This window comes from Pleurodeles waltl, chromosome 1_1 (assembly GCF_031143425.1).
Source record: "Pleurodeles waltl isolate 20211129_DDA chromosome 1_1, aPleWal1.hap1.20221129, whole genome shotgun sequence".
Lineage (NCBI taxonomy): Eukaryota > Metazoa > Chordata > Amphibia > Caudata > Salamandridae > Pleurodeles > Pleurodeles waltl.
Window position 1 is genome coordinate 622,915,931 of NC_090436.1, and position 15,945 is coordinate 622,931,875.

At 44.9% G+C, this 15,945-nt stretch overlaps 1 protein-coding gene across 1 annotated transcript in view; it reads right to left on the reverse strand.

Moving 5' to 3' along the window:
• The window catches only part of MCC (MCC regulator of WNT signaling pathway), a 1,218,505-nt gene that overhangs the window by 945,827 nt on the left and 256,733 nt on the right, over window positions 1-15,945 (reverse strand). Inside the window, exon 3 of the mRNA XM_069226494.1 lies at window positions 11,793-12,004. Within this exon, the coding sequence (XP_069082595.1) occupies window positions 11,793-12,004 (212 nt within the window). The remainder of the gene's footprint in view (window positions 1-11,792; window positions 12,005-15,945) is intronic.

Below are 15,945 nucleotides of genomic sequence, written 5' to 3' on the forward strand. Positions count from 1 at the left end.
GCACAGATTTGTCCTGATTGGTAGCCCATTTTTACTCGCACATTTCATCGTTTTTTCCTGCTGAAATGAGTTTGGGGGCGGGGCAGAGGGATCTGTGAAGTAGCAAAGTATGCTAACGGTCCACTAAATGTTACTCATTTCACCGAATTCCATTTAACAGAGACACCAAAGGTTAGTTTTTGGTTCCAGGAACAATAAAGTATGACAGTGAAGGGTCATCCACCTAAAAATCTGAATGATCGTATTCCTTTTAGCTAAAATCGTTTTCATGTTTTAAAATAAGATATAATGTTTCCTCGATTTTATATCTGTTAGTAACTGAAGAAGACAGGATTTATCCCACATTGCTCATCCACGAAGACGGACAGCGACCAACTTATAAAATTCAACTAGAATTTAAATCATTTTTCCATGGGTACGGGTTTGCTAGTCTAGAAGACAGAGATGTACTCTACAGAAAGGAGGCATTTTATGATTGTATTAAATTACATTTGTTGAGTTACAATTCCCTTTCTGTCTTCAAAGAACTTCACGCTTATGGACAAACGACCGAGGAACAGAGAGTCAAGGGTAAAGAGGCAAAACTTTGAAGGAATGTTTTCTCCCTGATCAGGTGTCAGCAATCAGTTTTTTATTATTGTTTCATAACTTTTAAATTAAAGGACCTTGTCTTTATTCTCGCTGCTTCATTTGTAAAATAAATAAATAAATAAATAAACAAACATGTTTTGCTTGGGAGCCCTTTAACGCTGTCAAATGGCAGGACTGCCAAATACCACGGCCGCCTATTACTGATTGCACCTCGTTTCCCTTTCTTCCATTACCTTACAGTTCCTGCCTCCTTGGCCCACTCTTGCAGGTTCTTGTTCACCCCTTTCTCCCTCTATCTCTTCATTATTCTGTCTCTCTTTTTTGCCTTTCACTCTCTTGCTTAGGTTAAAAGTCTGAAGGTGAACATACATTATTGACCCAAAAATGAGTGCTGGTGCCCACGTCTTACAACCACCTGCACACATTGAACAGTGAATGTTGTTAATATTCTCCACAGATCGTTATGGTCAGAAACAAAGATGTCAAGAAAGGGCCATTTTCTTTTGTCTGTAACTAGCCTTTACATACAGGTTTACATACAGGTTTCAAGCTGGGTACACATTTGGAACCTGTTCCTTCATCAGCTAAGCTTCATAAAAAAATTGCATGAGACAATGATTCATTACTACTGTAAATACTCATACGCCTGCTTAATCAGTGAGAAATATTCTTAGTTTATCACTACCCTTTCCCACTCCTTACCTTTCTAAATTTAAGATTTAGATGCCCCACAGACACCACCAGCAAAAAGTGGCGCTATGAAACATCTCCACTCAAGTCAAGGGATCATAAAATCAGATACTATTTAGAGATGCTTGAAGGCATGTTTGAGCCCTGAGATGTTTTCTTAAGCATAGGTTCAAAGTTACTATTTAATGCTCTTTCAGAAGCATGATAGGTGCCATCGCTGTCCAGTATTTTGTTAACTTTCATTAGGCACTCGTTAGACCATAACTACTTCCCTAAAATATCACACTCCAAACCACGAGGAAATTAACGTCACAACTACATTTTCGCAAAAGCATCATATGGGTCTATGTGCACCTACTCTTATGAATTAAAAATAAAACCATACACTAGCTCTGCGTTTTTTATCAAGCACTAGTTTTGAAAGGAATATTTTTTTCATTTTAATGATTTCACAAAACATCAAACTGCACTGTTTAAAAGATACAAGTTAGTACGAGCAGCATGTGTAACAAGCACAGAAACCCACATTGTTCCTGGGCCAGCATGCAAAGTCTTTGGATGTCCTCAACACTTTCCTCTGGACCAGGTTTAACATGGTTCATTCTTTGCGCAGCACCCCTTTATCCTACATTACTGGAGTGCTGTTCCTGTGGTAGACGGTCAATTCTGGGAGTCGGCCGAGTTTCCAAGTGAAGCTCACAGAATTCCCTCGCTCTGTCTGCACCTATCTGACCTTTGGGGGGAAGCCCCTCGCCTCGTCGTCCACTCCTTCAGCTTCCATACAGTTGTTCATGTCTGCAAGCCACATTGCCTTAGCGGGAGCTGCCCGGGAACCCCATGTTTTTGTGATGTCTCGCTTCACCAGTACAAACCCTAATGTGCTAAACAGCATGTTCACTCTTGGCACATCAACGTCACATACCTAATATAGCATTTGGGAAAAGGCCTAGTGACAGCACTATCTTTAAAACGGCTAAAAGTACTTGAACAGTCCCTCATACACCCCGCTCCTACAAGTACTAAAAGCCAAACTCTTGCCCACAATAACATACGGAAGTTAGGTACAAAGAGGCAGAGACACAGAAATCTTGGATGACTCTGTACATCTACACGTCTCTGATACCACAGCCATACTTAGGCCTCGGTTTCTCAAGGCAAACAAAGGAGCAATTCTTAAAGTATCAGGTAGGGCTACTACCATGTGCTCCAAATGCAGCCCCCTGGTTGAGAGACATGACAAACACTACCTGCCGCTTATCCGGTGAGGGCACAGAAGACCTCCTACATGTCCTTTGCTCATGCAATCATCTTGTATCAGAAAAAAGCCTTACTAAAAAACAAATTTAATGGAAGTGGCCTACGGAGAAGGAGATAAGCAGTGATGGTGTGTTTTGCACCTGGGGACCTACAACTGAACTGCGGCCTAGTGAAATTTCTCTCCCTGGTAACACAAAAAGCAGCATTCAACACAGCAGCGCCATCCTTCTTCAACCTCTATACATTCCCTCGGGTATAAGACCTCTGCCACTGCGACTAACTGGGCCAACAAAGGTCCTCAAATCAATCAACTAGAAGGAAACATGAGCCTAATGACTGCTAAAAAACCTTAGATGACTTTAGTGAAAATTGTTTCATGCAAGGCTGCACCAGCTGTTCATGCAATTGTCCCAGGCAACGATGCAAACAAACAAATAAAAATAATAACACATCAGGAAAGGGGGGGCACTGGGAAGACTGGGCGTCACTATAAGGTGACATTCTTTCCTAAACGCTTGACATCAGCATTTATTGATACTAAGAGATGTTTTAACTATAAATAGCATGAGTTATGTTTTCAGAAGCAAATTAACTGCTTTGAGGATCGGACAGCTCCATTGAGTTATCACAATATGTTTTATATTCATCTGGAAGAAGTTTACAAATACGTAATATGGCCATGTGTAAACTAACAAACTGCTAATGACGGCTTATAAACAACTTGAATGTATCTTAAAACTTCTTTCATTTTTTTTTTTACATTGTTATGGTTTTAAGTGACTAAACAATAAATCTTAACTTACTAATATAGCAATTGAGGGACTCTCTGGAATGGGGACCTTTATTACAGGTGATAATTCGGCTGTTGTCTACCTACAATATCCTTGTATTTTAGCACACACTCATATTGTATGTAAAGAGGGGTTCACTGCAACACTGTACTTTCTGTATGTAGGGAACTAAGCTCTGCTCATCTTGCACAGCTTACTCCTATCATAGTATACTATATGTAACACTTTAAGGTGAATCCACCTCAGTCTTGTCTTAATGACCTCCTCCCTAGGGTGCATCAATGTGACTTCCAAGTCAATATCTTCTAGGTGGCCCACATCACATTCCCATCTGACCCTATGTTTTTAAAGTTATCTGGTTTGTTGTTGATGAGTGTGGTACATATGTGAGACTGCTTTACTCATCAGGTCCTCCAACAGTATTATTTTTTACAAATTGACTACTATCGTGATCAAGCACTTTCAACCTAGAACTAAGAAAGAAAAAAGGCACACATAAAGCTTAGTTACATAAGTGTAACAGGGACTTGCAAAGTTATAGTAGACTGGGTGAACAGGAGACCATGTTGTCATCCTTCAGTTAGCACTGCAATTTATAAAAAGATAGGCACTGTGAATCATGGAGCAGAAGAATTTGTGATACAGTGCTTAAAGAGGACTGTACAAACTCTGATATGGGATGTAAGTGGGAAATATTTGCAACTGACAGAGAATGCCGCTATGCTGAGAATGAATGACTCTGTGTGAGAAAGGGTTAGAAAGTTTGTGATCCAGGCAAACAATATCATACAAAGTATGCTTTTACCCCGGATCAACTACAACAACACTGAAATAACTGGATTACTAGCCCCACCTAAAGGCAGTATTTATCATGCCAGTGATGGTACACCTAAACCTACCTGTTGGATTACAGGCCTGGCAAGCATGATAGCTCCCTTCACATGATGCTGTTGGGATACATCTGACAGAAAGCTTGATAGTGAAGGGCTTCAGTTTATATTTCGTTGTGCCACTCACAGGTTAGGCTCCAGAAGTCAGTGAAGCATCAGCAAAGACAAGACCTTGTGGTCTCCTCTTCCTGGGTGCTTTATTTTGCAACACACAAACAAAGCAAGGGGGCCAGCCTCACAATTATTTTAGAAGTGTACCTCAAAAGAACACATTCTTTGACTTGATCCTTATAATAAAAGACAACTGACATTTGCAAACACTCAATATACCTGCTTATTAATCAAAAACTGACAAATCTTCAGATCGCTGGGGTAGTTAATTGGTGGGGTACTGAGTTACTGGAGGGCTTGGAATAAGTACACATACATGGCTTTGTAGACAGGGCTATTTATTAAGAGTGTGTCATTAATGTTGAGACACGTCCTTAGAAGCCATCTACTCATCTTGTGTAGGACATCATTATCATATCAGACTCATAAGGAGCTAAAAACTCTTAATGGACATTCAGAGAAAACATAGTATAAAACGGAAGATAGTTGAAAAGAATTGAGTTTTTTGTACTAACAAGTTCATCATATAATGTTGGCCGGTATATGTACTGCATTCCACTTGAAGGCCATCTGAAAGATTCTACTGTCTGCTTTTGACTCAACAGTGGTAAAAAAATTTTGTTATTTGATTGAAGATATCTGGCTGAAAAGTGCACCTTTGGCATATTCATAAGGTATTCTGGTGCCATACTAAATAAAGCTTTATGCACTCAGTAGCAGGAGAACGAAAGAAGAGACCTGGCTCTCTTCACTCCCGCATCCCCACCTCCTCCTCCTGCCGTATGAGCGCTGTAAAACAGGCTGATCAATATTTAGCTGGTTGACTGTTGTGATAGCTCAAACTCTCTTGAAAGGGGGCTGTCAATATTCCATGGTTATTTTGTATCAGACACATTTTTGATAAAGAATGTGGAACAAAAGCTTCATGAAGGATTCAAAGGTACGTGAACCCAAAGGTACATGAACTGTTCGATTATAAGTGCTAGGTGATTATTGTGGCACTATTTTGCAGCACTTGAGGTTTGCAGTATGGCTTTCCCCATATCATCCATCAAAAGAGAATCGAAGTGATCTATTTTTTTTACCCATAACAGCGTCCACTGCCATGGTGCTGTGAGGTTCTACTAACGGTGCTGAATGTGCTCGATGGACAGAGCAACAGTGGCAGTGGTTCTGAAATCCATTTATATGAATGAGGGAAAGTACTCCTGGTGGCGTTACCTGGTGTGCAACAAGAATCCGAGAAGCTGAAAGCATAAAGTTTTGTAAAGATTTCTAATGGCTTGCAACAGACTGGTGGAAGCTAGCAAGAGCAGCTTAATTTGCATTATTCAAAATATGATAATTCACATCTCTGCACTTCTGGTGTTTTTCAAAATACTTCCCAATAGAGGTAGTATACTTTTCAAGGTTGTTCATAAACCCGAATAACGTATCCATTAATTGGCATAAATATGAAAGGTATGCCGACACTGCAGATTAACCATTGCAGAAGTTGCACATACCAAAACATGCCCTTAAGAGCAAAAAGCATTTTACAGCGTCAGAAATACAGTTTATGAAGACATTCTGCTACAAACCAATGCTTGCAATCAATTAATAAATTCAGTATTAGGAAGTTCCCACGCCAAGCATTAATGATTCACTAGCAGTGGTAGAAAATCACCATTGTTATTACAAAGCGAGGTAAGAGGTTTACTGTGACAACTTTTGAATGTTTTGAAATGATTTTGAAGAAATAGTTATAATAATCATCATACAATCACTTTAATATTTACTTTGTTATACAGGTTCTTTAAATAAATCATCTAACAAACACTTCTGATCCCCCCCATCTCTCTGACCCTAAAGGAAGAGTGCATAGTTTAGGTCATCAAACACTGTTGACATTTTAAGATGCATTAGTATTGCTGGAGAGCTTTGATCAAATATGTCCTTAGATCGAGTATCCAGGATACATGTCTTTACTTTGCGTGTTGTCAAAGCCTACATATCTAAGGCCATATGGGCATTTGATTACATAAATAACCCAACTGCTGCTGCAGTTAGTAAAATTGCATAAAATCCATGGTGTTTGGACACCTTAGCGTGGTTGAGGGCTTTTGAACTTTAAGGAATTCACCCCTCCATGTCCTGTTCCCTGATATTTTGTTCTCTTTTTACTCCTTAATATCCCTGGGCACATTTTGTACACGTCATACATCAAAGAAAGCCTGGATATATGTCCCTTAAAATTTCAAAATTATCATTTCAAATATATATAAAAAGATTTGTTTATCAACACGTTGCTGTATATGGATCACCCCTCTGGGTACCAGCAACTGAAGACATTTCACACCTGAGATCCTCAAACAATTTAGAAAACCAGAAAGTTAACATGATGCGGCAGATCTTGTCTCAGGGTTGCAAAGGGAGAACATGGAAAGAGCCCATATACAAGTGAGCAATGGGTTTTAATTGTACAACTACATCAGAAGTTTAAAATCCTCTCAGGTTTTAACCAATGGAAGCTATAATTGGGGAATTCAGATACACACACACCTACTAAAGCATGGAATGTTGTTTTTTGTTAAAAACAATATCCATGGAAGGGGCGCGTGGTCAAATGCACATAATGGCAGCCATCTGTTAGTGTTCCTGCGCCTGCATGGCTAATCCAACATTATCCTTGTGCAGTCGCACTCATCCGACAGCGATCAACACAGCTAAAACATCAGGCCCCCCTAGGGGAAAAGTTTGCTGACCCACAGAGCCCTGGAGTGCTCAGCCTAGATGGCCGTGGCAGGGAAGGGTCGGGAATGGCTGGCCAAACAACACAACCAAGGGTGAGAAATCCCCTGGCCTCACTCCCTTCCAGAGGATGATTTAGTCTAATCTCAACACAGGAACCGGGAGCGGCGGTGGCCAGCGCCCTCCCGTGAGGAGTGTGCTGGCTGCCTGGCGGAGCCACACGGTCCTCAACATCAAGAAACAAAGCAGGCCCCAGGCACAATGGACTAAAAATAGCCCGCCACCAGCGGTCAGTGCACGACGGGGGTGAAACAGGGCTGGGATGCGAGCACAGGCACAGGCTTACCCCCTTCTCTCTACGAGTCAGTACTGGTGAGACTTTGCAGGGGTGACGCAGGAGATGCCTGGCTGGTGTAACAGGGGATGCAGGTCGACTACTCGTGCTGTCTGCCCTCTGGCCACTGGGCAGTGGACTTGCAGGTCGGTTGCTACAGAGATGAGGGAGTCATATAGCAACATAGGGAAGATGACAAACGACAAACCCTGGGCCCAAACAAAGGGAGCTGAACAAATTTACTGAACCCATGGCTCAACACCACACAAAGAAAGCGGTAGGAGGTACAGATCCACCCCCGAGAGGAAACCAGCAAGGCAACTCACTTGGAGACAGCAGAGATCCTGAGGGCAAATGACACCTCCCACCAGATCCTAAAAACTAAACTTTGTCAGGCGGGCACAGATGTGGCCTTACTGCACCAGCACCTCTGCAAAACCATGGGGCGAGTCACAGAAGCAGAAACCTGCCTTTCAACTCTGGAAGGCACAGTTATGGTGATGAATTACTTATTCCAGAAGTTAAGAAACCTGGCTGGGGAACTGGCAAACCAAGCAGTAGACTTGCAGGGCCGCTCTCGACACAACAATCTTCGCTTCCACAGATTTCCAAAAGGGCCAGAGGGGACCCGCCTGGAACACTTTCTTGAAACATGGCTATGCTCCTTTCTTCCTGCGGACCAAATTGCCACCTGCTTCCTATTAGAGAAGGGACATTGAGTCTTAATAAGAAAGCCACACTTCCTGAGGTGCCCTCTAGACTTATTGTGCGCTTTCTGAATTATAGGGAAAAAAGACCTGGTATTCCCAAACAGTGCGTAGAGTGGAAGAAGTTAAAGATGACTCAAAGAAAATCCAAATTTTCCCAGACAATACAAGAATGGTACAGAGGAAGTCCTTTGAACTAGTGAAACAAAAGCTACGAACTATGGGCGTCCAATATATGTACTCTATCCAGCTAAGTTGAAAGTTGTCTTACAGGGTCAAATGGTGTCCTTTGACGGCCCATAAAGGGCATGCGAATGGGTGGAATGGTGCCCATTGCTCTGAGCTAGCAAGGAACCAGTCTTAGAGCGGTGTTGTCCTCGTGGCAACCCTGTAGAAGGGGTAGAGAACGGGAGACGTGCATGAGGAGAAGTTGCAGGAAAAGATTGAGTCCCGGCAGCCAGGGGGAGAGATCGGATTCCCGATGGGCAATGTTGGCAACTTCATCCTGGGACTCCTATGGGCAGAGAGTGCACTGGACGGCAGAGGGATAACAACCCCAACATCATCTCAGACACAAACAATTAGACTGCACCATTAGCCTATGCAGTGCCCTGAGGATGATAGGTCCACAGGAGTATAAGTGCATGCCAGTTATTTCTGGGAAGTTGTTGCAGGTAAAATGAGGGAAGGATAGGGTGGGTGACAGACATTTCCTACGTTGGGCGTGTGGTCAAAACCTGAGAATAGGAAATGTAGGGAGAGAGGCTATAGTTGGGGATAAATATTTGGAACATATGTAAGGCATAGCACAACCGATAGGGACAGACCTTCACAGGGGCGACAGACTGCACAAAGACCCCTCACCATGAATGACACACCAAAGGACCACATCCAAATCAACATCACTAAATGGCACAACACAAACCTGATACTTTGACTATCCTCTTGTGAAACGTAAATGGGTTAGGCTGAAAGATAAAAAGGGAAGGGGCATAGCAGTTCATTCGTAGACATTCTCCTACCCTAGTGTTGTTGCATGAGACACACCTACTGGGAATCATATGTAAGTTCCTCAATCGAGGGGGTGGTCGAAATCTGCAGCAAGGCAAGAGAGATGATCCGTACAGACTAAGGCATAGAACATACCGTTGGGCAATATTTTAACTCATGAGCAGGGTTGCAGTCTTCAAAATGATAACCCTGCCCAAATTGCTGTACGTGTTGCAAAATACCCCCTCCCAATACTCAAGGCCTATTCTGATAAGATAGACAACACACTGAGAGACCTACTTTGGAATGGTGGCACTCCGAGAGTAGCCTTGAAAACACTGCATTATTTGGTTTGCAATGGGGGTATTGGTAATCCCAGGCGTGAGGGCATACTACAGAGCAGCGCAGTTCCAAATCATTAACAAATGGGGGTTCACCCCCACGATAATCCGGCAACAAGGCTAGAACGTGCAGAGATGTAATCAGCCACACACCTTTACTGTCTACAAAAGGGGAAAAAACAGGACACACTTGCCCATGCCGACCCGAGTGACCTTAAAAGCATGGGACGATGCAACAAGGGCACTGGGATGGAAGGGGAGATTTTACCTACCCACACCATTGTTGAAAGGGCAACATTCAAGTAAATAGGAAAGCTGACTTGCTTCTGACAGTGAGAAAAGATAGGGATTAAAACAGTGGGAGAAGTTATGGAGGGAAACTCTATCAAATCATTTGCTGACATGCAGAGAAAGTACGAACTTGTGGCCTCCCAATTGTTCATATTTTCTCCAACTGAGCAACACCCTCCAGGCTGAAGGGGTGGCGGGGAAGGAGATTCCTGAAAATAGCCCTCTGGAGGGTGAGGTGTAGGAAGGAGCAATAACTAACAAACCAATATCCGAATTATACTGGATCATAATTAACAATACACAAGATGGTCTAAGAGGACTCCAGGACAGGTGGAAGGCAGACGTAGGGGTTATGGAGGACATTGTCTGGGGAGCAGCAGTGATGCACCTTATTGGGGTGCCATCCATAGTACACTGCAACTGATACGGTTCAACATCTTACATGGGACATACTACCACAGGTGCATGCTGTTCATAATGGGAAGGAAATCAAACACTAACTGCCTGAGATGTCTCAATGAGGAATGCACTCCGCTGTACACACTATGGCCATGCCAGATAATGCAGGGATACTGGAAAGAGAATATTGAAGAATTAAAAGCAGTGCTGGGGGTGAACATCCTAAGAATGCCACATCTAGTTATTTTAGGCATCCCCAACGACGTAGATCTCCACAGGAAACAAAAGCTATTTTGTATATTTGGACTTATGGTTGTGAAAAGAGAAATAGGAAGGAGCTCTGGCCAGGTCCCATCCCCAACACAATTCGGGTGGCAAGAGGCATGAAAAGGTGCATGGAGGCAGTATGGGTGTTGCATGAGGGATGAGATTGCCCACCGAAAAATTGACAGTCTGGGGAAAATGGGCGTACTTATGATGGGTTTAACAACGCCACAGATGGCTCTTTGTGGGACACCACACAGGAGAACTCCCAAGGCGGACATACATAATAGGCAGCTGAAGCCTCCATTCCCTGGCATGTGGGGGGTGAGAGTAACGTGGGGGGTACGGAAATACTACAAAGGTACTTCTTCTATGCTCCACTGCAAGTGTTGTGCGCAATGTTTGGTGCCAAAGACAAATAATAAAGAGTTTAAAAAACAATATCCACTTTATTTTAATGAAACCAATCTTCCTAGAACGTTAAAAAATATGTTGGCAGAGAATATTTGTGAAGAGAGATGAGAATGACATACCAAGTCAACATAATGAGTCTTCTAGTCTTCCATTTGCAATTGAAAGCGCTCTAAAAATAGCAATCATGCCATGTGTATGAAACAATCTCGTAAGAACTGTTAAGGTGTAGCAGTAACTCAGTCAAGCGGTATACTCTTACAGACCAGTACTTGCATCATGTATTCTTTGATCTCAGCAACGAGTTTTTCCCACAATAATACATGTCCTCAAAAAGTAGTAAAACACACTGTCGTCGTTTTTTCTAGAAAACGCAATTGACAAAGACGTTACCTGCTGGAAGGGTTTTCTGTAAGGACACCCTCACAGGACAGCCAAAGGAATGTCCTGTTGCAGGCTACCCAGACATTACATCTGCTTCCAGCACACCACCTCTGCCATTCATTAATCACTCTTTCAAAACTGCTGCAAGATTTAATGAAAATATTTTGCACCATTTCCACAACTTAAATACAAAATAGACGGAAACCACCAAAACGTACTATAAATCACACTGGGCATTTTGTGCATAGAAAAAGTGAGCTTAAGCATTATGCCACAAATCAAAATTTTGAAGATAGTGTACATAATTTCATCGCTAGTCTCCCTTGCCCACAAAAACACTTCCTGAGTGGCTTCCCTGAACGAGCTGTGTTTTGTTAATTAGATTCGAACAAATTAAAATCTTCTAGCAAGACTCCCTGAGGACACCACCAAACACTCCTCTCTAATTAAGATGCCTGCTCTGTTGTCCTCATTTATGAATATACTGATTGTCAAAATTACAGCAGTTTAATGGATCTCCCGGGGCCATTGCTCAAAGATTTACAATTAATTGCTCACAGAGAAGAAAAATAAAATAGGCTGTTACAATTATAGAAGAAAATAATACTTACAGTGTTAGCAAGCTCGAAATGGCTACCTCCTGTTGAGTCGGTGAGACTCGAGGCTTGTGTCAGTAGTCTTTGAAGAGCTGCCTGCTGGGCCACGGTGCTTCCGCCAGACCCTAGCAGCTTCTGCAGAGTGGAACTACTCTGGAAGTCAGGACTTTGGAGATCTCGAACTCCGGAATCGTATTCCCAGCTTTCCCTCGCTCCAGAGAGTGCACCTGGTAAAACAGTGTGACAGAGTGAAGACACAGAAGAACTCAATTCATTAGAGATTCAGTATGATGATTAGAAGGAAGAAAGTGAGAGTGGAATCTGTCAAACAGTGAAGAAAAAGCATTATAAATAAAGCACCTATCTTATCCCAAGGCATAAAACACTTATATTCCTTATGTAATAAGCTGTTGCATTACAAAAAGAACGAAATCTCAGCATGTAGACTTTTCACAATAACATGCCTTCATCAGGCTGTCTAGCTACTGCTTGTTCTTTTTCTTTGTCATTGCAGTCATGCAGCAAATTTAAATGTATATCTTACTTTAAGGACAGAAAGAACACATACTTTTCGTTCCTATTGAGAAAATAAGAGGCCGTGTCCTAAATAGCGCCTGTGTAAGAGCTTGTCCTTGGAGCTTTGCTGCACCTAATAGGCCGGGACTGGCTCGGAGGCGCCTCCATTGCCCACTGAACCCAGGGTGGACCTCTGTGGTCTCCTGGACCATGCTGGTGCCAGAGGATCCACTGACCAATGGAGGAGAGCAGCCTCAGCCTTTTGAGTCACAGCCTTCGGCTCCTCATGCAAGATGGCGGCCCTAGCATGCCACCCTGCGGCGGCCCTTTAGGAGACGCCAGCAGCCCACTTGGGCACTGGTAAGACGGGTTCAGCTGGAGTCACACTACACCCTGATCCCTATGCAATAGTATTGAGAAGGTGGGGAGTGGCCCAAGAGGCTGGACAGGCACCCCTGGAGAGGCATCAGAACCGACACACAAGACAGGAGGTGCTGCGGACCTTGCACCTTAGAGGTGAGGAGAGGCGACACAGTCATGCCACTGCTCTGTGTGTTTGATGAGAGGGATCTGCAGTGGCCCACAGACCCCTCTCCCTCTGACAGCCCCAGGGGCCCTTTGTACTATGAGCAGAGTCCCAGGCCTCTGTGCAGCCAGGGGGATGGGCCCTGCCTGCGCTAGGCCTGGTGGCTCCAAATAAGAGTCAGCTGCGATCCCCTTGTGAGTCCTTGCCACATCTGGAGCATTTAGGAAGCTGGGTTCGGCCTATAAGAGGACAACTCTTGGGCTTGCCTCCCAAACCCCGCTACCCCACATCCCTGCACGCCTACACTGAAGGAGGAACCCTGAAATTACTCATTGCTTCCTAAGCTCTGCACTTTCCTTTGGCCGGCTGGAGCATGGGAGCTCAGTACTCAGTGGGGAGCTGCTCTTGGCCCTGGACTGCATTGACTGATAGATCTTGGTAGCTGTTGGGCCCATCACCACACAATGTCTTCTTGGCTGCTGGACCTGGACCAGGGGCGCCTCAGGTCAACGTACTCTCACCTCCGTTCCCACCGGGGGAGGTGAGAGTACGTTGACCTGAGGCGCCCCTGGTTTGTCTCTTCCGGAGATCGCATTGAGTAGCTGACACCACTTGATCTTGCAGATGGGGCAACTGTACTCCCGAGGTGAGATTTCTCTGGACATTCAGCATTACCCCCACATCTGTGATCTGCAAGAGCACCGCTGGGCCCTTGCCCGCGTGACGACCATGCCCTGCAGGGTCCAGACCACCCAAAAGAGGCCACCTTTGGATAGCTGCCCACAGGAAACCCACGAGGAAGCTAGATGCGCTATTTGACATGGGGTGTTGCCCCTGCCTCTGTGGCGTCGCTTGTGGTGTGGAACCTTGGGGCAGCCCGCTGCAGCCCTGATTCCATACCAATAACAAACGGCAATCTGAATACTGCACCTGGTTACGCCACCTATTGCTACCTACCTGCGAATACTGTGCACACTTATACAAAAGCCATACTATTGAGCCATGCTGCCATGTACATGTAGTCATGGCGTCTTAGCAGAGCAAGAGGGCTATCACCATCAAAGACCTCTTATCCAAATCAGCCTCTAAGCGCACTGACGGCTCCAGAGATGAAGGCTCCCCCTCCCGGACCCAGTCTGAGCCCTCCCAGGGAGACCGGTGGCGGAAAAGGAGGCCTCCCTTACCCGAGGCTTCATGGAGACACTTTTCCTCACCCTCTGTGATGACATTGCTGCCCTGAAACAGAAGGTGGCTCGACACAACAAAGACATCCATCGCAAACTAAATGACATGGGCCAGCGAGTAGACACCCTTGAACAAGGTAACAACGCCAGGGAAGAGGAATTGGAGGCCTGCCAACGTCAAACACTCGAACTTCAAGATCAGAATGCAGACCTCACCTATCACCTCGAAGACCGGGAGAATAGATCCTGCAGAGCCAACATTTGTATCAAAGAAGTACCACTGCAAGCAGACTCTGGCAAGCTAGAGGACTACATTCTCCGACTTTTCCACCACATAGTCCTGGCACTGCCGGACAAAGAAATCATACTGGACCACATGCAAACGGTGGGCTGCCCATACGGGACCCCTGGGCCACCACAAGACATTCTCACCCGACTCCACAGTTATCAACAAAAGGAGTTCATTATGGCCACAATTCCTGATCAAGGACCAGTCACTTTTGAGGGCACAAAGGTATGGGTCTATCAAGACCTGTCCTTTATCACACTCCAAAGGAGAAGAGCTTTGAACCCTGCCACCACCTTCCTTAGGGATAAAGGAGTCAAGTACAAGTGGGGCCACTCATTCCGGCTCATGTTTGCTTGGCAGAGGGAGACACATGCGGTAAGCACCCTGGGCAAGGCAACTTTGATACTGGGCCTCGAGCAGGAGGGCCCCAGCTCACCAATGCCACAGCACTGAAGCACCCACTCTCCCTCAACTAATCCCGGCAGACAACCTAAGCACTCCAAGCCTCTCAGCCGTGATAGAACCCCACACACTCGGTCTGCCAGAAGCACCTCATTTCTTACAGTCAGTACACACTACCGTTCCAGTACTGGAACCTCGGGCGCAGCTCCATTAGTACACCTCAGTTCACACACTTCAAGCCCCTCAGCTGTGCCTGTGCCAGAATCTCACATATGCTGTCTGCCAGAGCACCTCAGTTCTTACAGTCAGTACACACTGCTGTTCCAGTACTGGGACCTCGGGCGCAGCTCCATCAGTGCACCTCAGTTCACACGCTCCAAGCCCCTCAGCCATGCCAGAACGCCACACACGCTGTCTGCCAGATCACCTCAGTTCCTACAGTCAATATATTCTGCTGTTCGAGTACCGGGACCTCGGGTGCAGCTCCATCAGTGCACCTCAATTCTACCCAGGCAAGGTCACCTCATTTCCTATACTGGGACCCCGTTCACATACAGTTCCGTTACAGAATCTCAATTCTATTATTCAGTCCCACTGCCAAGCCAATACTGGACCCAAAAGAGCAAAACACAGTTTAACATCCAGCTCCACTGTTGATGGGAACCACCACAGCTTTGCCAGAATCCATCAATTCTAACATTGACTGCACGTTTCTTCTCAGTACTAATGCTCACACACGCCCCTCGTCGCCTCTGTGGTTCAAAAGCAAAGCCACTCCCATGCTTGGCCCCACTCGCAGCTTTACACCAAAGCACTTCAGGATAACACTCCGCAACATTGGCACGCCAGTGCTAGGTTCCACACATATCTCCATTAACATACCTCACTTCTGACCTTGTGTGGCCATTACTATCCCAGTAATGCAGCCCACATACAACTGTCAAAGCACCTCAACCCTAACCTGCAGGCCCCATTATTCCAATACCAGGAATTACACAGTGCTCCATTTCTCAATCCTCACTGGCTGCCTTTCTGTTATTCCAGCACTAGGCTGGGAAACAGCTCTGTCTATATCCCCAATCCTGATCTGAAGCACCCCAATATTGCTGTATTGGGGTTCACATACAACTGTGCTAATGTACCTCCTGCTGTTCTGCAGTGCCCCCTACAGTTCCACTCTCTGACTTCTGTTTGAGTATGTAGGGGAGCCAATTAAATCTATTCTTGGCTGCCATCTTTATTTAGGAGGGT